The 20,914-nt window shown below is 43.2% G+C and overlaps 1 protein-coding gene across 7 annotated transcripts in view; it reads right to left on the bottom strand.

Annotated features, from left to right (window-relative positions):
• LOC105838807 (protein Fe65 homolog) overlaps positions 1-20,914 on the bottom strand; it is a 154,360-nt gene that overhangs the window by 88,547 nt on the left and 44,899 nt on the right. Inside the window, exon 1 of one of the 7 annotated variants that reach the window (XM_012684654.3) lies at positions 7,430-8,000. The exons of the other annotated variants lie outside the window; for them this stretch is intronic. Within the exon in view, the coding sequence (XP_012540108.2) occupies positions 7,430-7,451 (22 nt within the window). The 5' untranslated portion in view covers positions 7,452-8,000. Of the gene's footprint in view, positions 1-7,429; positions 8,001-20,914 lie in introns of those variants that run through there. 7 annotated transcript variants of the gene reach the window in all.

The following is a 20,914-nucleotide window of genomic DNA, read 5'->3' as shown; positions in this document are numbered from 1 at the left end:
TCGTCGCGGGGGATATTGCAAATGGAAAACGCGTCTGCGACGCGGTCGTGTGTCTCGCGAGATGGCTTTCGGGGGCGCGTATATATGTATATATATATATACGCCTCCTTTTTTTTTATCTACGTCGATGCGAGGCACACGGTGATAGGCGATACATTCGATACGAGGTATGATAAATTGTAATAACCCGGTAAGCGAGTGTATACGCGGGGTCTATAAAATTTTTACGCGGCTATACGAAGAATAGAATGAATCGATATCTGAATCGGTTTATGAGCGCACTGACACGCTCGTAGAGAAACGGGATTCGAACGGGAATATAGCGTGTTTTAACGCAGCTGCAGCCGCAGTAATATATATCGCAATTATGGAAACTGCAGATTGTTATTATAATTGCGTTCGTAGCGATTTCTAATAATTTAATATTTTTCCCCCCTCTGAAATACTCGAAAATTTATTTAGAAATATGTCACGCGTCGAGAACACGTACGTGCATGCAGTGCGAGGCGAGATAGCCTCGGCAGTTTTCCTCGCAGTCATCGTTTTTCCCGGGTATTCTTTACATTCGGTTCCTCGGACGTCGCAAATGGGAGAAAACCCGCAGCTTCGCCCGTATCGGACTTCGCGCCATTCGCTTGCGATATATTACAAAACTGTCCCATTGTGCGGCCGGTATGTGCACTGCACTCTCGCGCCCGCCGTTTTCCTGTTCCTCCGTGAGGCACACCTGAGGTATGCACTTTCCAAGAAACTGCCGCGCGGGCCACTTTAGCGAGACAGCATTACCGCTACGGCCAACTGCTCCGGGTTGTTCGCTGTTCTCCGTTCTCGTTCTGATACATTTCAAAAATTGCAAAAAAAGAAGAAAAAAAGCGTCCGGCTTCGCGTCGCGTGGAGGTAAATCGCGGCCCGACGTGTAAGTGAGAAGAGCGAGGAAAGAATCTCTCGCGCCTCAGACGTGGATGCTCATCGCGGATGCATCTCGAGTGTTACGTTCGTTCCTCGCCTCCTCGCGAGAAGAGACGGCCTGCATGCGGAGTGGCCCCGACGTTGAATGCAACGCCCATCGTCCACGATGCATCGCGCGCTCCGCCCGATGCATGCATGTGCATCCGCGGCGTGTAACGCCCGTATTTTACCGCGTGAAGCATCGCAGGGGGGGGAGAGGGGAGGAATGCGTCGGACGATTTACGAGGGCGGGTTGATTTAGGGGCGAGAGACTACGCGAAAGGACCGGGAGAACGCGACGGAAGCGTGGCATTCAAGATATTCAAGCGGAGTGACTGTTCAAATCGTGATTATTATTCGGTAAGTGGGAAAAGAACAGATATTTTCTCTCTTTCTCTCTCTTCTGGCGTTATATCCGTGGTCTCTTAAAAGTATTGGAATAAGAGAAAAACCGATATTACTACGGGATACTTTTTGGGGGACAACCAGAGAACGCGGATTTCTTTGAAAAGAAACCAGAAATCCTTCGGGAATTTGCTGTATCTATTTTAGGGGAAATGCGCGCGCGCGCGAGCATTTGTTGCGCACGAAGAAATTTGGGTCGACCGTATATTTTCCCGAATCAAGATCCTCCTCGACGTGTTGCAAACCGCGAGGCGTCGATGCAGAAATTGCACCTTCAAACTGCGCATGGACGTGGGATTCTACAATTTATGGCTCTTGTAAATGCAAATGTCTACCACCGAGTGTACGAAGTCGGTAATTGATGGCGTTAAAACGATTTAAGTGAACGACAAGATCAGCTCCCCTGTTGCGCGTTAATTTATATCCGCGTTAATTATGTAAAATAATAAAATACATTTTGTGAAAATTTAAACCGCGTCGAAATACTTAACACCGGTGCTGTTCGTCCCGTCGTTACTCCCCCTCATTACATCCTGAAATGGACGTCTAAGAGCCGCGCGCTCGGGAATATTGTTAAGTAACTTCGCAAGACAATCTCCCCGAGCTCTTAATAATTTGAATGGATTCTAGAGACAGAAGTTAGCTCTCTCTCTCCAGAATTCGAATTTTCCGAAGCTCTCGCGATTGCATCAAGCGCCGTACCATTTCGCCCGGCGAAATTACGCGGCAACAGATTAAACGTGATATATTTCCAGATATCGGATATCGCGCGCAAGAAGCGAAACGATCGCCGGAGCCCCGAGGAGGAGGCACATGTCGACGGCCTCGGGCGATCGATCAGCCTCGGGGTCGTCGCGTTTCTCAAACAACATCGGGTGACACGCTAAACGTAATATTACCGTCGAAATAATAGCGCTCGTGACTCCGCGAATATCGCGAATCCCGCGGCCTCTAGCCCGCGGGCGCATTCTAACGTCGTATATATTAAATTCTGCCTGCGTTGATAGGCATAGTTCACGAAGGCGGAATACGCCGCACATACCGCAAGCTCATTACTGTCGTGCCACGCGTCATGACTGAAAACCACCTATTCTATTTCATCGTCGTCGTCGTCGTCGTCGTCGTCGTCGTCGTCGGAATGACGATGTCACAACATCAGCCTCGGTAAACAGCGAGCGCGGTTTTCCTAACTTTCAGGTAATTAAGTGCGTCGAAACTCGATTAAGGTTTATAATTGCGTTTTATAAGGAGTCCCCGGGACGGCTTTTTGAAGCCGCTGCGAGTGCGGCCGAATACGTGACCGGATTGACAAAGAGCGTGGAGCTTAATTATCAATGGGGATTCATACGCGGACGACTTGCCTGCGTTTCTTACCGCTACGTTAAGCCGCTACGCAGGGATTTAAATTTAAATGTGGACACGAAGCTCGAAAAATGAGCTAGATTTAGATCTGACAATTACTAAAAGATAGTTTATCAAATACAATTAAAACAAACTGTCTCTTACTGCTATAGATCTAAATCGAGCTCGTTTTGTGACCTTTGTTTTCATACTTGATTGCTTTAAATAATCGAGCTTATAAATTACTAAACTATAAAATTTAAATATTTAAAGCAGTAAGCAAAAGCAAAAGGTTGACACACTGGCCCGTAAAATATAACAAACGCACATTTTTCAATTGTAATTTTTGTAGCGATTATATAAAATTGTCTCTCTCAAAATATGCGACACAAACTATTCGCGCTATTTACGTATCGCGAGAAAATGAGCTGAGATAACGCGCGCTTCGATTTTCCCTACGTGCAAAAAAGCGTAAGCTTGTTAGCCGCCAGTTGCGAAATATCTTAATCTTGTACAGTGCATTATCGCGTAACGCGTATCCGCACACATGACGGCGAGAACCCTCCCCTCCTAGTTGAGTTGTGTTACACGTTATCACCCCGAGATGTGATAGACTCTACGTCGTTCTATATTCGTTCTATTTTATTATCCTTCTCTTTTGTCCTCGTTACCATGACGATGCCGACGTTCGGAAGAGATATTGAAGTCATTCCCTGCGCAAATGACACTGGCTTGTCGATACGCGCTCGCCGCTACCAATATCGATGTTGCCGATATAAAAATAATGGACGATAAAAATGAACAATGAGAAAAAAAAAGGATGTTGCCGTCAGGTCGCTCGCGATTGTGCCATTTTCGATGATGACATCGTCAGCATCGGGAGATGCTCGCTTAAGCGTAATTCGAATTCGCAGATAACGCCAATCAGTCTACGGCCAGCAACGCCGATGAGAATTCATCGGCATCGATTTCCGGACAATTCTCGTCGCGGTGATCATCGAACGAACGCCGGCGGGTTGGAGGTCGATGATGGAGGGTCGGAAGAGACGAACGAGTTGAATAAATCGGCCTAGCGACAATTAGCTAATGCACGGGATTGCTTCACAGCAACACTGTTATGTGCACGTGACACTTGCAAGATTTGCGAGAAAACGGAGCGTGAATAGTTTGTGTCGCATATTTTGAGAGACAATTTTAAATAACAGCTACAAAAATTACAAATGTGCGTTATTTTTTTCCATAACGGTTACTCACGTGTTTTTTGTCGTATTCAATAAAATTATTTACCCATTAACTGACATCTTTGAAATAATTATTGTACATCAACTATCTTTCTTTCTAACAAAGTTGCAAGTTTAGAGCAATTAATAAATTAAAACAAAAAAGTCTTCAATAAAATAATCACAACAAATGCTCTAAAAAATAATATTTTCAACAAGTTAATCTTTTGACGTAATAATATAAATATCATGTAGAGAAATATTGAAATCGTGATATTTTTTGTAATACAAATAGGTAAAAAATTTATTGTAATATTATTTGTTTGAATATTCGACTTGTTATTTTTTGTTACATGAAGCGTTGCACTCTTTGTAAACAATTGCAGTATCCCTTCACGCACGATCACATTTTTCACGACGTACGAACGGAATTGACTAAAAGTTTGATGCTCTACTGCCGGAAGTGACATACAAATTGGACAAATTGATAACCGATATCGACGCAACAATTAGCTAATGCATCGAGATGCACCATCGCGGTTGCACCAACGTGAATTTTACGAGTCGATGGACGCTCTCGGGACGCGAGAAAATTTTCTCGCTTTTCCAGACACCCTCGGTCCAACCTCGTCGATAATTGCGGACTATAAAGTGCGATCCAACGTTCGCTACCCTTGTGGCCAACCCTCGACTTTTCTGCACCAAACTCGGAGAAAGACCGTCGTCTTTCTCTTCATGCTATTTATTTCTATCTTTTTTCTTTCTTTTTCTCTCTCTTTCGCCATTTTTCTTCTTTTTTCTCATATTCGCAGCGGAAGACCGACAATCATCATTCCGAAAGAAAGGAGTAGTGCTTACGAGGTGAATCCCCGAGTTTCCTCGGAGATTTTTAATGGTTATCGTTTTTTAATGGACTCGACCTAGCACGTATGATCGGTAGAAAAGATTACGGCGAAAGAGATACGTTGTTGCGTTTAATGGTGAGAGATTGAGAATTATTTGGGCGATATTGACGATTAAAGCGAAAGGGGAAGCATTTGGAATTACATGCTACTTCCATATGACATTCTATTAAAATACGAATCAATTTTTTCGTCAAGCATTACGTCTCAGTATTCTGTTAGTAAGGAAATGTTGTCGAATAAAATTATAAAGTTAACATGTTGTTAATTACCTCGCGTAAGATTATTTTAAAGTAATAAATGTCTTTTAAAATATTCCTCCACGCGTGATTACACTCGCTGTACAACAAGACCCGTAACATTTTTTTAGTCAAAGAGAACACCATCAAATTGTCGTTCTGATTAATTTGCAGAAATTCTGATATTGCACAATTTATACGTATTGTTATTCCAGACACGATGTTACGCAACACGTGACCGTTTACGTCGGCGCGAATTATTATTTGGAGCACCGTCGGAGGTGAGCAACGTTACATTGTACATTCAATCACCGAGCCGATCTCTTTAAAATGACGCACGCGGCAATGCGGCGATATTTATTATCATTAGTCGTGCAAGCGAGTACGCTTGTTTACGCGCCGATATACGTGTTCGCGATACAATGGAGGCCACATCGTCGGTCGTAAAGGTTTAATCGATTCTCGACCGGATCGCGCACACCAAGCACACGCAACATACATTGCAAAGCTCAATCTGCGATTTCGCCCTTTTTACTATTCCAATGGCGTATTCAACCTACCTATATTTCGCCACATCGCACTGATTTCATATAATCGAGTCCGTAACAAAGAGAGAAAGAGAGAGAGAGAGCCATGCATGGACTAGGTCGAGTCCGCGTTTCCGGCAGCAAGAAATGGCATACCAAGAAGACTCTTGGCTCTGTTTGAAACAATAAAATTTTTATGCTCTGGCAACTTTGGCAAATAACCTTTTGACAAACGATCCTTATCGTCCCCGAATCAGACGGCGAGCGATTTTTACCGTTCTCGCGGACAAACGTGCGATTCGATTTCGGAATTAGACACGACCGCCACCGACCCTCTCGTCGAAATGCGATCGCTCTCGCCCGGCCATCGTAAATTTTTTATGGGCCTTCGATCGTGGCGTGTCCGCGATACTTATCGACCGCGGCCTGTGATTTTACCCCCCCCCCCCCCTCGTTATTCGCGCGGCGTACTTGACCCGCCGTTTCCATCGCGTCACGCTAATCGACCGCGCGGTTACGTAAAAAAAACCTTCCCACGATTTTATATACAGTCCCGCCGGTATGTTAATTATTATCCGAAAATCAAAGTAGCCTTCCCGGCGGACAGCAGCGTTCCGCAACAGCGCTATCTCGCCGTCTAGTTTCCAATTGCAATTAGCCACTGAGCAATTATGTCGGCTTCCTCCGGCTCTTAGTTATCATCGATCCAAGTTACTCGTGCGATGTTGTGCGAGATAAAATGTTAACAGCTGTGTAGGCTCCCTCGAGTTTGAGCTCCGCAATCTTGAGTGTCGTGGAAAGAGTGTTGGAAAGTAACGATTAGGCGCAGCAAAACGTATGTAAAAGAATATGAATTATTCTCAACTAAATAAAACTCTTAACAGTTAAATCTTTCGGCTTACGGAATTTCCTGATCCTCGAGGATACAAAAATATGGGATAGCCAAGTTCTCATCGCGAAATCCAAGTGTCATGATGCGGAATGAAACTCGAGGCGAATGGCGAGAAGGGTGCAATTGCACCCTTCTCGCCATTTCCCAAGCCTATCTGACTAAAACCCGTCGGTTGTTCCGTCACTCCGATTTCGTGTGATCGAACGCGTGCAATGAGCCGTGCTTTCGTCGGTCACGCGATCAAAGTTTTTTCCTCGTGCAATTTCGTTCGTGCGCGCTCATAATCGACACGCTCGCTAACATTGTGTTAGCGCAGTGAAGAAACGGAACTGGCACGGAGACCTTTCGCATATTGCGAAAGGTAGAAATATACGACAGAGTGATTGACTGCTTCATTCAACGAGATAGTTCATTACGTATAGAAAAAAATTAAGGCGCTATTGAGGCAAACGTACAAGTCCGAGGAGAACTGCGAGAGTAATTTTCATTATGACGATTGTTCGACGACTGTTGACCTTGTTGAATAAGAGACGTAATTTTGAGCGCAAAAATTGACTTCTTAAATCTGGGGACGACGAGGAACACGTAATATAGGTGTGATTAATTTTACGAGGGGCACTATTGTCTACTAATCTAAACGTATATCGGAAAGAAGGGAGAATCTGGAGCACGTTTCACTTATAACCGATACATATAAGACATATATTAGGCATATGAAAAATGTTAATCGAAAAATAGGATCGATATCGATCATACAATCATTCTAGCAAAAATTGCAAGACTCAATTTCATTAGCTACCCTCAAGAATCGACTTTATTAATGTTAATTAATAATATTTCAAAAATACTAAAATCTATAAAAATATATTTAACACAGATGACACGTATCGGCCGACCCATAAAGTTGTGGAACGTGCTCGAGAGGGGTGACGACGACGGGGGACATATAACTTACGATTCGCTCCGTGGAGGACCATCGTGGCCGCGTTCTACACAACTATAAAAGTGTCCTCGACGGCACCCACCAGTTATGTATACCTTTACAACCCGCGCGAGCCCGGAAGCGACGCGCGAAAGATGCACCTTCGCACCTTGAGCCACCCCCCGTGAACGCACGCGCGCGCGATTAGCTCATTCTTTCGCAACGCGATTCGAGGTTGTCCCCCCCGACGGTGGAGACAAAAGTTTTCAAGACGGCACGGGAGAGTTCAGCACGAGTGACGCATCACCATACGACGCGAGAAACGCGACGATCGCCGATATATCCTCTCTGCGACAGCCGATACTCTACTTCTTCCTCTTCATCGAACGATGAATCTCACGTCGATTGGGTCGATCGTGCAACTCGATCCTCTCTCTCCGTCCTATCTAACTCATCTTATCGGGGGTGATACTACTCGGCGTTCTCGGGTGCGAGAGTTCGCGGGAAACGTCGGAAATGATTATTACGACGTGGTTTTTCGAGGTCACGAGCGGACAAATGGCACCCCGAGACGTTGGGGCGTCGCGGTCGTCGCAGTGTGACTGGCGAGACTCGCAATCACCCCCTTCTCCGTTCGCGCGCATCGCAATCCCCTCTACTCTCTCTCTTTCACCCTCCCAGCACCCTCTCTCTCGCGTCACTCGACCGCCCCTCTCCTCGACCGTCCCTCTGCATGTGTGTGCTCCCTTCTCTTTCTTTCCCTCGTTCCATCAGTGACTCCACCAGCATCCATATCTTTTCTTTCCTATCGTACTTTTTGTCTCTATCTATCTCACCCCCTGGCGTCATGTAACCTCGCTCTTTCTTCATCCCTTGATCCCTCATCTCTTTTTCTCTTTCTCTTTCTCCCTCGTTCTCTCTTATTCTCCTTCTTACTCGGTCGTTCTATCTACTCCTATTTCTTTCTCTGTCGCACTCTCGTTTCTCCCTACTTGCCTTGTCGCGCGCATCTCCTTCTGTCCCTCAGCAACCCTCCAGACACTGGCCAAGCTGGTCACGTGAACGCCAGCTCGGCCAATCATGCGCCGGATGACGTCATCCGCGTGGGCTCTCTCGCACGGTTCGGGAAAGAAGTCGCGGGCGTAAGGGTGCATTTGCGGACGCCAGCGGGGGGGGGGGAAAGGGGGATTACGTCGCACAGAGTAGGGATGGATAGTCGGTCGATTCGATCTATGGACGACGTGTGATGCAACGGCGAGACCGACGATCCTCAGGATCTCGCGGAAACGACACCATTCCACCAATTTGTCAGTTACAATTTCATTTCTAATCGTTCTTTTTTAAAAAACATACATCAAATAACACAACAGAATTTTAAAAAAATTATAGCGTACTTTTTTTGCGCAAAACTTTAAATTTATTGGCCTCATTTCCTAAAATTTTTGTTTTTGAAACGAGATAAATATTCGGATTTTGGAAAGAGAGAGAAAAAGCAAAGATGCTGCAAAAGTACAAGGAGCGTGAATCTTATATTAATTTAATTAATCCTTTAAAAATTTTGAATAGGTTTCTATATGATTGAATATACAGGGTATCCCAAAATTTACAAGTCAATTTATTGTAGCAAAAAAAATCTCGAAAATCGAAGTAAAAAAAGTTATTTGTAAATTTTTATTTTAAATTGTAGTTTTTGAAATATAAGGTTTTAAAAACTGTGGACAATTACAGACTACGTTTAGACGGTCACTAATATGCTACTGCACGCGTGACTCATTAAACCTGACCTAAACATAGTCTGCAAATGTAGACATACACAGTTTTAAACTCTTATATCTCAAACGCTACTCCTTTAAATAAAAATTAACAAATAAATTTTTTTACTTCATTTTTTCGAGAATTTTCTTGCTGTAATATTTTAATTCGCGCATTTCGTGACACCCTGTATAATTTAACACGAGAGTTCAAAATAAAATTAAAATGTGTGCAAGCAAAGTTGGCGATTGAGCTTTTAATTTAAAACCCATTCTATTATATCTCGAACGTCCCGCTCATTTTGCCTTTTATTTTACAAACAATCCGCGTTCAATTCTCATCTCTTCATTCTAGTATTTATTCTCTGTGTTACACTTACACACGTTATGTCCATCATATACCATAGAATTTATTGAAACTCTGTAAATTAGTGCGAGAGTTGTTTTTTCTCTATTCATTGTTCTTAATTAACCGTACCTGATCCATTAATTCTGCAGCGACAAAGTTTTTCAATGTAGATAGAAACTGTTACGTTCGCGAGAAAATTCCGTGTCATTGTTTCGGGGAAAAAATCCTCAATGTTACATCGCAGATTTTTTCTCCGGTCAGGACACTTCATGGTGCATCTGTACTATGAAACTGGAGGCAATGTAAGACCATAAATTGCGTCGCACCGAGAGCGGCTCATACCGAGGCCCATTTTTCTCCCGGCCGGAAAATGGGTTAGTGCCGAAAACCTTCCTGTTTGTATTCCACGCTCGAGTTAGGCCTCTTTTTTCCTCTTCGCAGACATTACGAGGTCGTTGTCACCGAAATGAAATTCCGCGCCGCATAGCCGGATGATGCGCACCAGAGAAGTGGTAGCCGCTAAATCAACGTTACGAATGGTTCTCATAAAAGAACAGTTCCTGTAAAATCTCATCAGGCTGATCAATCGATAAAAAAACTCATCATTACCTCCCCATTGATACAATGTACATACATGTAAATCTAATGCATTTAATGTGATCGATATACGAGTTCTGTCACGCTTGGCAGTTTCATTACGTTTTAACCCTCATTAATGTCAAGATTATCGCGCACGCAACAAAATATATGGAACTATTTACTTACCGACGATATAAGTGAGTCAATCAACGATAATTTGCTCTGAATATCAGAATATTATTTATGAATGATTTATTTTCACATATGTATCTTTTACGCGCAAAAAAAATAATTAAAACTAAAAAGAACATAAAGAAGAAAGAGAGAAGGAGAAGTAGGGGAAAAATATAAGGCGTTTAACATTACTGAACATTCATTTTGAGAACAAAAAATCCTCTTTGGTGGTAAAAAGACTCTCGCACGACTTCGCCGTTACTACGATCGGACGCTGCCAGATGTGGATTTACTAGGAAAGTTTTATGCACCGACAGAGAAAGAAAAAAAAAAGGAAAATGGAGAAGTCAGTCGTAAATCTTGTGCCTCGTAAAATTTTCCATTCGTCTTTTATTTGCATTTTGCCGCAACTTTAGTCCGGGAAAGACAGTCGTAATTTATCCTTTCTTGTGCACGTGTACGAAATAATGCGGGTTAATTCGCGTACATATTATTGATTTGTTAAATCTCGTGATTTGAGAAGAGATTTCGATCTTTGTTGGAAAGATAGTATACATGTCTCGGTTCGTAAGTGCACGAATAAATATCTAGAAAGCTGAAATTCATTCACTCCGCTTGGCACGACCGCACGTGACGCAATGAAATGTAGGGTGGCAGCAAATCTCGTCCCTGTTATAGTGGATTAAATCCGGCGCACCCCAAATTTGCAAATAATTAACCGGTATTTGCAGTCGCCGATGAATTGCGCTTACAATTAGAAATCAATTATCGAATATGAACTGCATTCGGATTAGCACGCATTTCGAATACTTCATATATCGGAGAATAATTAATATAATAACTCATGTTACTATATTCAAGAGAAAAAGTTGCGTGTTTCGGCTAATATGTAATGCAATTTAATACGCATAACATTACAATGTAAGTAATGAGAAGTTTAATTGTAATTTCAAAACCATATAAATAACTTAGAGCGAAGCTCTCCCCCAGTTTTCATTTAAAAAAATTTAAACATTAAAACGTTGAACGTCCTTTATAGCGTTAATTTAGCATCGTATAGGCTCGAACGCACGTCCTGAGAAGCACTCCTGTTAAATTAACGCTTTAAAAATCCTGATTCAAACAAACACGGATGAAAGATGCAAATTTGCAGCCGCTTATGTTGATTATCGACGTGTCGTCGCAAATTTATCTTCAAACGGACGCTTTTAGGGCGGCAAATTTCGATCTCGAATTTTTTGCGTCACCGGAATTCTCGCTGACCGGAAAAATATAATCCTTTTCAAACGCAACACGCGGGCAAAGCCATAAATCAAGTCAGGCGCAATAATTGAAACGCAGGCGCGAGCCATCAAAAAGCAGTGTCTCGATTCCCTCTCGCGAGGCATCCTCTCGTTTTTTCCGTCCATTTTGGCCAGTTTTTTTTTTTCAACGTCGACATAAACGCGCGACTGTCAGGTGATACGAGCATCCGCGATTTTCCAACGAACATCCAACAATCTCGCGGACACCACGAATAGGATAGAAATTTACGACAAGAAGGGAAATAGCGGGGAGGGGGATGATCGAGGGAATATGGTAGTAAAAAAACCCAATTACGCTCTATCAATGATAAAGTCCGCGTTTGATAACTATGCGATAAAAATCAAGAGAGTTCTTCCCCGGGATCCGCGCGATCGGAAACTTTCAATATCATACATACGCTTCTATTAAATATTATTCTCCTGCACGTGATAATAATTTGGTGTTAAAGCGATATGTTATTTCATGACGTGCATACGAGGAAATAAATCGAAACCTGAATAGCGAAAAAATCCAGAACAATAAAAGTATTATTTTTCATTAAAAACAATTGAAGAATACGCAATACAAATTTTAAATTTTCTAAATGTGCGCATGGTAAATAACGTTCCCAAAAAAGTACCCTCACGTCAATTAAAGTGCATTTAAATGGAAAATCGAAACTCGCGTTTCTCTGAAAGCGTTAACCTCGCGATGAAACCGGCCAATGTGCGCACCGACGAATGCTGCATCCCCGTGGGTGCGTAATGAATTTGAAAAGATGGATTATGCGAATACAATGTACCGATGAAATTGTAACGATCACGACGATTGCCCGCACTCGTCGCGAATGAGATAAGCGTGTTAAACGCGGATGCGCGAAACGCAGTGAACCGCGCGCTGTAATGCAGCACGCAGGTATTATATCGTACATTATTCCGCGTTATTGTCTGTGCCACGCCGATGTATACCGGTACCTAATGACCCGCACAAATCATTGGTCCAGCATTGTCGTGTGACTGCAAACTACAAGCGTGCGGATGACAGCGCGCCGAAAAAGTCCTCTGTTTGTTCATGAACTTGTCGACAAGCCGATTGTTAAGCCCACCGCACGTGACGCAATTAATAATTGCGATAACACAATTCGCAGGTACGCCCCGGGCTTGCGTCCTACATAACGGTGACGTGCATTATCTTATATCTTTGAAATTAAAAGCGCTTTGAAAAGCACAGATATGGAAAGATACAAAGATGATAATAATAATAATAATAATAATATATAATGCGCTTATTAAAAGAACAAGAGTGTACTCTGGGGTAAACGAAAACATTAGTTTAATGAAATTGTATCTTTCTATACTCCGTTCACGAGAAACAAAAGAATCCGTGATAATTATGTCTGCTAAATAATGCGTACATACAAAAGAAACGTAGAATCATAAACATTGTAACATTCGCTGTCCAGCGTTGTATAGAATTTAAAAACACGAAATTACGTAACATATTGAAAACGCGAAATAACGTAAACGCTGCGCGACGTGGCATTACGACGAAAAAAGTAAATCTCGTGTGTTTCTTATGTGAATAACTCCGGGTTACCCAAAAGGAAATAAAACGTGAGTGGTGTGTGAATGGGGCCAGGTCTTAACAGAGCAAACGAGAACGGTTCGTTTCACGCCATTTTTCCTCTTTTCACACACCTAGTTTATATATTTGGGGAGAAAAATCGCGACTCCGAATTTTTTTTCACCGATTTAACAAAAAAAAATTGGAAAATGATTGCGGTGAAGCAGTTATATTTTCACGTAGGCAACGACACATAGTTATGAATACCTCACTTGCTATCTGTCGTTTTTTTTAAATATTTATAGCTGTGCCATCGAGACATTACACGAAGTACTGAAAAAAAGTAACGTATTTTTATACTTCAATAAAAATAATATAACGGTACATATCGATAAAATGTAACTAAAATGTAATTTTTACTGCTCCAGCAATGCGAAATTAATTTGTGGGAATTTCGACATAACAATTAATTAATATATCGTTACGAAAAAACCATCGCCGCGGGACACTCCATATTTTGAATGAGTGCGTAATAACGCGCATAATGCAACTCGTAAAAACTCGGGATTGCATTTAAAATTGCTCGATATTACTCTGCCTCTTGCCGAGTCAATTTTATTAAAATTTCAACGTCATCTGCTTCGTGTAATTACCGAAGAGTCGTTCTTTGCGGCGCGACGCCGACGGAAAGAAAGAACAGGATACAAGAACATAAAAAAAAAATAGGCTGATGCAGAAAGCAGGAGGGCGGATCCGGTATAAATCGACCTGCAGCGCAGCGCTCGTAATTGCGTTCGGCGACGACGGCAGCGTCGCTTTTAATTAATGCGACACACTTTTTTCCCCATCGCTGAAAAGTGCCACATCCTCGTAATCCACACCACGGCCGTCCCAACCGAGTCCGTGTGCACGGGAACGTGCGATGGGGGTTCGTTAAATAAATGGGAAAAAAAGAAAAACAAAATTTGCCAGCCCAGCAAAATGCATTCCCTCCCCCCCCTCCCTCCCTGACAAACCCCTTCGCCCTTCGGCTGTTCACTTCCCGTTGCGTACACTTCCCGTTTATTCTGGTTTTGTGCGGCACAAATTAACAGGATAAATGCGATCGTAGGATGCAACGAGCGTATTAGGGCAGTGCATGATTTCAGGTAATTAAGACATACCAGCGTCAAAGACAAACGTTGAAATTAAAAATTTCAATTTAGATCTCAAATTTGTAACATGCAGAATACGCGCCATGTATTAATTATGCTTCTCGTGTACATGAAAATTGTTTTTTAAGATAATTTTGTTTTTGTAAATTCTCGTTACCGAATTATTGATAAAACAGTACATTTTCACTAAGAGAACAAGTTCAAACGCTATATAGAGACAAAAAGAGCCGAGAGGGGCGGTCACCCTCTGAGTACGAGGGATGGTCTGTCGTGCCCTGCGGTAATTTCCGTCCTCGAATTGAAATGTTATTACGTTAGCGACACGTTCCGGTATTCCTCTAGTCCTCTCTCATCGCTTTTATTTTCTGCCTACTGGCTTTTTCTTGTAAATGTGATTTGAGGCGAACGAGCGCGTAAGAGGAATAAGAAAGGGGAATCAAAAGAGAAAAAAGAGAGGGCGAGAGCGCAATAAAATATAAATTTATTATTCTGGAGGAAATTTCATTTCTTTTTCCGGCGAAAAGAAAATAACATTATAAATAATAAATAAATGTCAAATAAATAATATAAATAATATAACTTTTGCTATCTTTTACCATAAATCTTTTCATATAATAAATTAAAATAAAATTAATAATATTGTTTTCGTATCTCCTAAAGTGTTCAATCGACAAGTTTAATTTGACGAAAAGATGCAGGAATTTCAATCAACAAAGGGATAAAGTGAAGTGGAGAACATGTGCAAGAGAAGCTTGACACGATCTGCATTCTAATTCGTCTCCGAGGAGGAAGAAAACAGGGAAAACGCCGAGTCGTTAATCCTGACATGCAGTTCCTGCGCGAAGCGAATTCCACGCGGGGAACGACAGTCCCACGGAATCGAATTAAATTCTAGGATATACGATTTCCAGCGAACATATCTCCGGCCCCGCGAATCGCCGGAGATCCGTTCGAGATTTTTCCGGCGTGAGTCGCGTGCAAACGGGGGAAAAAAGAAGTCCGACGAGTCCTCCACCGCGACATAATTTATGTATACGCACCTCCGTGCGCGGATTTCACGCCTTTGTGGCTCGAATTTTTCGCGCGGGATGAATTATTCGCGGGATGACTTGAATTTAATTTCCCGATTTAACGAACGAAATACCAAGTGTGCCGCCATCGTCGTGTAATATTTTAGCATTCTGAAAATTAATGGAAATTGGAAATTGAATATCCTAATAATCGGAAATGTCGATATTACGAGACAATTTCCCATTTGTAAGCGATCAATTTTCACCGATGGTATCGCGTGGAGTTCACGCGGTCAACACGAATCTATGAAAATCAACGTTGCGTAAGCTGCGAATTATACAGCGATTTGCGTCGGATTAGGCGGGTCCGTCGTAAAGCTACGTTTACGAGTTCAACGATCTTGCATTCCGACGAGTCTCTCTGACCGCAATCAACGAGGGAAGCTTCGGTCGTCGAAAAAAATCCTAAACCTCGACTTCCATAATCTCATATAGCCTGTATATTCGTTCTGAACCTCACAGAATACAATTCGCAATACATTTGCGAGGCATTACTTTATTTTAATAGGCGCTATATTTTTTTCCCCCATCCTATTTTTTGCTGTTCAACAGGATCAACTTGGGCAACGCCTCGTGGCCGGACGTAGTTGGAAGAAGAAAGGAAAGAATGGAAAAAGAAGCCCGAGTCCCCGCGGCATTCTGGTGTCTTGAAAACAGGAACATTCCTGTGGTTTAATGCCGACAGTGTCGTCCATCCCCCATGCAGGGGGATGGGACGACGTTGCTATCCATGTCTCGCTTTTCTATTTTCTTTTCCCAGCGAGCGAGACAAGGAGAGCCAAAGAGAAAGAAAGCGAGAAGACAAGAGAAATTGAAGCGCGGAGGTAACCATTCCGGATAGCGATGTTCTTCGCTATGAGAGGGGGGGAAAAGGCAGGGGTAAAAGACGACGTTACAGGTAAGGGGAGAAAGGAGGGGGGGGGAGGGGAAAGGCGATCTCGTGGCTTTTATTGCAACCGACCGTGTTAATCCCGAGCACCCATAAATTCATCCAGCGGGAATTGCTTCTTAACCTCGTCGGTATCACCCTGAGTTTCTCCTGTCGAAGTCTTAACTAACATACGTGATCCTTCTTTATTACCGAAGGAGATTTCTTGTATCGCGAATTGGACTGCTAAGTAAATTAAACGGCACGTCGCGAAACACTGATCTATACACAAACACGGCGGAAGAAAAATGGGTGCAACTGCCTTTGCGTGCAACGTGAATCGCTTGAAAATTAAAGTTGTACAGAGGTGATCGATACATTTTGTGCTGTACGACTAACTAGCCTGTAAATTATTCCGTATTTCGGGACGGGGGCAAGAAGAAGAAGGAAAAATAATTTTACCGCGACAATTCGTAGGATGGCAGCGAGAGGTCGAACGGAAAACCGAAGGGAAAAAGCAAACTTTTAATCAGCCGGTCTCCCCATTATCTCGGCAATCCCGATTCTTCGAGGTTTCAGTCTTTCCCCGGCCACCCATCGTCCTCCCCTCCCCTCCCCGTCTCGCTGCCACAGGATGGTACACCCGCCAAATTACATCGTCGCTAATCCCCTTCCAGTGGCATTAATTAGCTCTCGATTCCTACCCGCCATCGATCTCACGACAACTCGGTAATTTGATTCTCGCTCGCGACGCGGTTCGAAACTTGCAAACCACGTTAATATGTGCGACACCGGAGACCCTCCTCACCCCTGGATCAAAGAACAGATTAATACAAATACACATCGAGGATTTGATACAACTACATACGCATGTACAGCAGAATGGATTACGCTGATGAAATCAACGTCCGTCCGGTTCCATCCCGTTCGCATACAGCTATGACAAAACGAGATTATCGCCCGTTTCTCATTTGGTAAATAATTCATTGAATTCGGGAAATACCGAAGAGTATCATATATTCCAATTTCAGTTAATATTAAGAGAACATTAATTTTTGGTACTCGATATTTTATATAATACTCTAACGCAAAATGTATATTTTCTAAATGATATTTAATTTAAGTTCTGCAATTCTCACGAGTACTATGTATTTCGCAAAATACTCGGCGAGATATTGTCTCTCGTGATGTATATCGTGATACTGGGACATGCGAAGTTGCACACGGGCAATGCATTTTCACCGAGGTCGTTGTCGCGCAAGCGACAACGAGAAAGAAGTTCGGTTTAATCTAGCTTCGAGGGCTTCATCGCTTCTCTTCCCAGCGGCCTCGTCAGGTTTGAAATTCACGTGTCGCGAGTTTTCGAGAGGAAGCCCCCCCCCCCCCCTCCGGAGCGCACAACGCGGCGTCTCTTCGATTCTACGGCGGGATTTTTGCGGGAAGCCTCGAGGGCAAAATCGTCGGGCGGAAAGAGCGCAGAGTCCTTTCGTTCGCGTGCACCACGGACAAACTCCACTGCACTTCTGTCGCGGTGTAATTTGCATGGTCTTCTCTATTTTGAAGCCCGCTGGTGGTTTTCGTTTCTTGTAACTTTCTCATATAACTGCGAAAAGCTGATATTTCGTACCGTTCTCTTGCACGTAAAGAGGAAGAAAGGTTATTTTTACCAAATAGAGGTTGATCCAATTAAAAATTAAACTTTCGATTATTTGTTAAAATATTCAACGTGAGGAAGACAAGTTGTCAACCGCTCGGAATTTTCGCGAATGAAACATCGACTTCAAGCGTATACGAAAGAAGCTGTCATTGGACTACACGCGACTAGCTAGAAGCTACATTGAGATCGGACAAGACAATGTTATTTAAGTACTACGGCGGGAACAGCAGCAACTGACAAGAACTCAAGCGAACGAAATTTCTTGTTTCTGAGTACTAGGCGAATGGTGGAAGGAATGGCAAAGAATTGGCTGCAAATCGAAACAGCGGCGGAAGCACGTGTCCCAGAATAGCTTCGAGTAGGAAGCGAGGTCTTTCCTTTGAATGCGCTTAATTGCAAGAACAGTTTCGTTTCCAGATCGCGGACTGACGAAAAGCACGGAAATGATTAACGACAAAAGAGGAGATTCCCCCTCCCCTCCCCGGCCCTATGTCGGATCTCCGGAAACGGAGGGCGCACGGAAAAAGGGACTGATTCTCGAATCCGAAGAAACGGCCAGAAGCCGATAATTACCCGATAAAATTCTTCCGCGCGACTAAGAAAGGAAGATTCACCCTCGTTATACTCGTTATCGTTAAACGACTCGTTTGTTCTTATAGTGTTCATAAATCAAATCTTCATAATCCTTTCGACTCTTAGCTGTAGCCGACATGTCGTCTAATTTGCCTCCAATGAGGTATTCTATTTTGTTGAATCCAAAAAAAAAAAAAAATGATATTGAAACAATTGAGATGCAATTTTTGTACAAATATTTATTATTTTTTGCAAATTATGACGATATGCAAATAGTTCATTTATCACAGAATAAAATACACCCTTATTCCCTTACCATTTAACACAGATATCTGGGTAATTGAAATGTCTAATGAAAAACAAGAGTTTTCACAGAAAGTTTTCACAGGAAACTCGATAAAAGTGTTTAATCAAGCGACGCTCTTCATTAGTCGTGATTAACGCGAAATAATAGCGTCAACATCAGCGAGGAGGCGCGATCGATAACGAAAAATAATTTAACGCGCCGGAACGAATTGGGTCATTGATTCGCTTTGCGTTTAGTTGCCGGGTAAGTACCCGATAACCAAATTTAACTCCCGACGAGTTCAGTAATAAACGGATAAGTAAATCCATTAGCCGGGCTGCCATAGTAACGCATAAATTCGTGATCCCCTCGAATGCGCCGATAGTAATTCTTTGCGCTATCGATTATCCCCCTTCCCCCCCCCCCTCCTCCCCCGTTCCACGTCGCGTGACTGCATCGGCGGCATAACTTTCCGATGCGCTCTCGGAATATCTCGCGGAGACGATCGCGAAAGTAAATTATTTGTCACGGGGGAGAAAATGGCTCTCACGTAAAACAGTGAAACGTCCGTAAACGGTGTAGATCGTGCGGAAGGGAATCGGAATACAAAGATGGTGAGCTGTCACCGTCAGTGAGCGCGTCGCACAAGGACGCGGAAGTTATGGCCGCGTCGCTGCGGAACACCGGGGATAGATCAGGGATGGATGAGCGCTGTGGTTCCGAGAGTGGGGTGGCTGGTCCGACGCAGCAAACAGAAAATAATACCGGACAGCATTGTTCCACGTTTTGTCCGCCTTCTGTCGCGCTTCGGCCACTCGCCGTTCGCGTTCCGCCACTGTATAGGGATCATCCGCTCTATTGTCGAGTTTCGCCGGGGATCCTCTCTCACTCTTCATTTCACCTGCCCCTATCGCAGTAGCACTCCACCCCGACCCTGCTTTTTTTTTTTACTGCCTCACCTCGAACGGCATACGTATTCCCATTTTTAGCCGGAGTTTAAAGGGAGGGAGAAAAAGAGAAAATCGCGACAGATTGTAGCCGTTTATTTCAAAAGGAAAGGCAACGGTCGCCTGTATTATTAAACGCGTCCGCTGTGCATTAACGTTATCCCGCCGCGGGCTGATTACATGACGTGAAGGGAAATTTACGTAAAAGCTTAATGATTTACTTAAGCTTAATGCTTTTCTTGAAGAGGAAACGCGGCAAATATAAAAGGAAATAAAAATAGGTGCATAAAAGATATCGACCAAGAGAAGATAATATACAGAAATAGTGTAAAAGTTCGACGCTCTTCGTCCTAATTTCGTGCACTCCATAAAATGCAAGGATGTTTTTATTTTTAATTTTATTTCAGCGCTCATCATTCTTTATTTATAGCATTTCGTGTGTCGGTTTATTTGATTCGTAACAAAAAAATATATTTCCACCAATTGATAGTCACGCGTGGACATCTCGTCCCTTCCTGCATGTCGCCTATATTTTATTGTCCCTTGAACAGGGAATGATGAGGGCCGACAGATTGAAACGTACGTTTATTCGGAAGGGTGGATATCTGGGCATGCCCGGGTTACGATTCATCACGCGCATGCCGATGAAACATACTTTCTTCTCTCGACGCGCAAATGAATATACGAAAACTAATTTTCGATGGCCATTCGGTGTGCTGATTCGCCCTCGTTTTTCAATTTTCCGCGCGCCGTCGTCGCCGCCGCGCCGCGACGTAATCGTGAAATATGATTATTCCGTCTCGCGTAGATTATTTTTAACGCCCGGCTCCTCTCTCCTTCATTCCCTCGCAACCAATCCGGCGATCGACGGAACGAACCATCGGCACGGCATCGAGTCGGGTCGAAAACGATCCAATCACACCGACTTACGAGCAACGATATCGCGCAATTCGGCGAATTGATTGAAATATCCGGTACGAGCGCGCGCGCACAGTTTTTCCGCGACGAGATTTTTCACTAGCTGCAGATTGTTCCCGCAATTTTCCACGTGTTTTCCGAACGCTCGTGAATACCTCGTTTTTATGCTCAACAACAAACATAACTTTTCGCACGTAGCGCGCATTGCAACTAATCCAATCGAACTTGAGCTTAATCCATTTATGTTGATCCGTTCCCCCTCCTCTACTTTTTTATACCATCTATGATATTGTTTGTACAGTAAATTGAAATAAATAAGATTACATAGCAATAGCGACTAAATAT

Source organism: Monomorium pharaonis, chromosome 8, assembly GCF_013373865.1.
Source record: "Monomorium pharaonis isolate MP-MQ-018 chromosome 8, ASM1337386v2, whole genome shotgun sequence".
Lineage (NCBI taxonomy): Eukaryota > Metazoa > Arthropoda > Insecta > Hymenoptera > Formicidae > Monomorium > Monomorium pharaonis.
The sequence above is the reverse complement of the archived record's forward strand: the minus strand, read 5'-3'. Positions and strand labels throughout refer to the sequence as shown.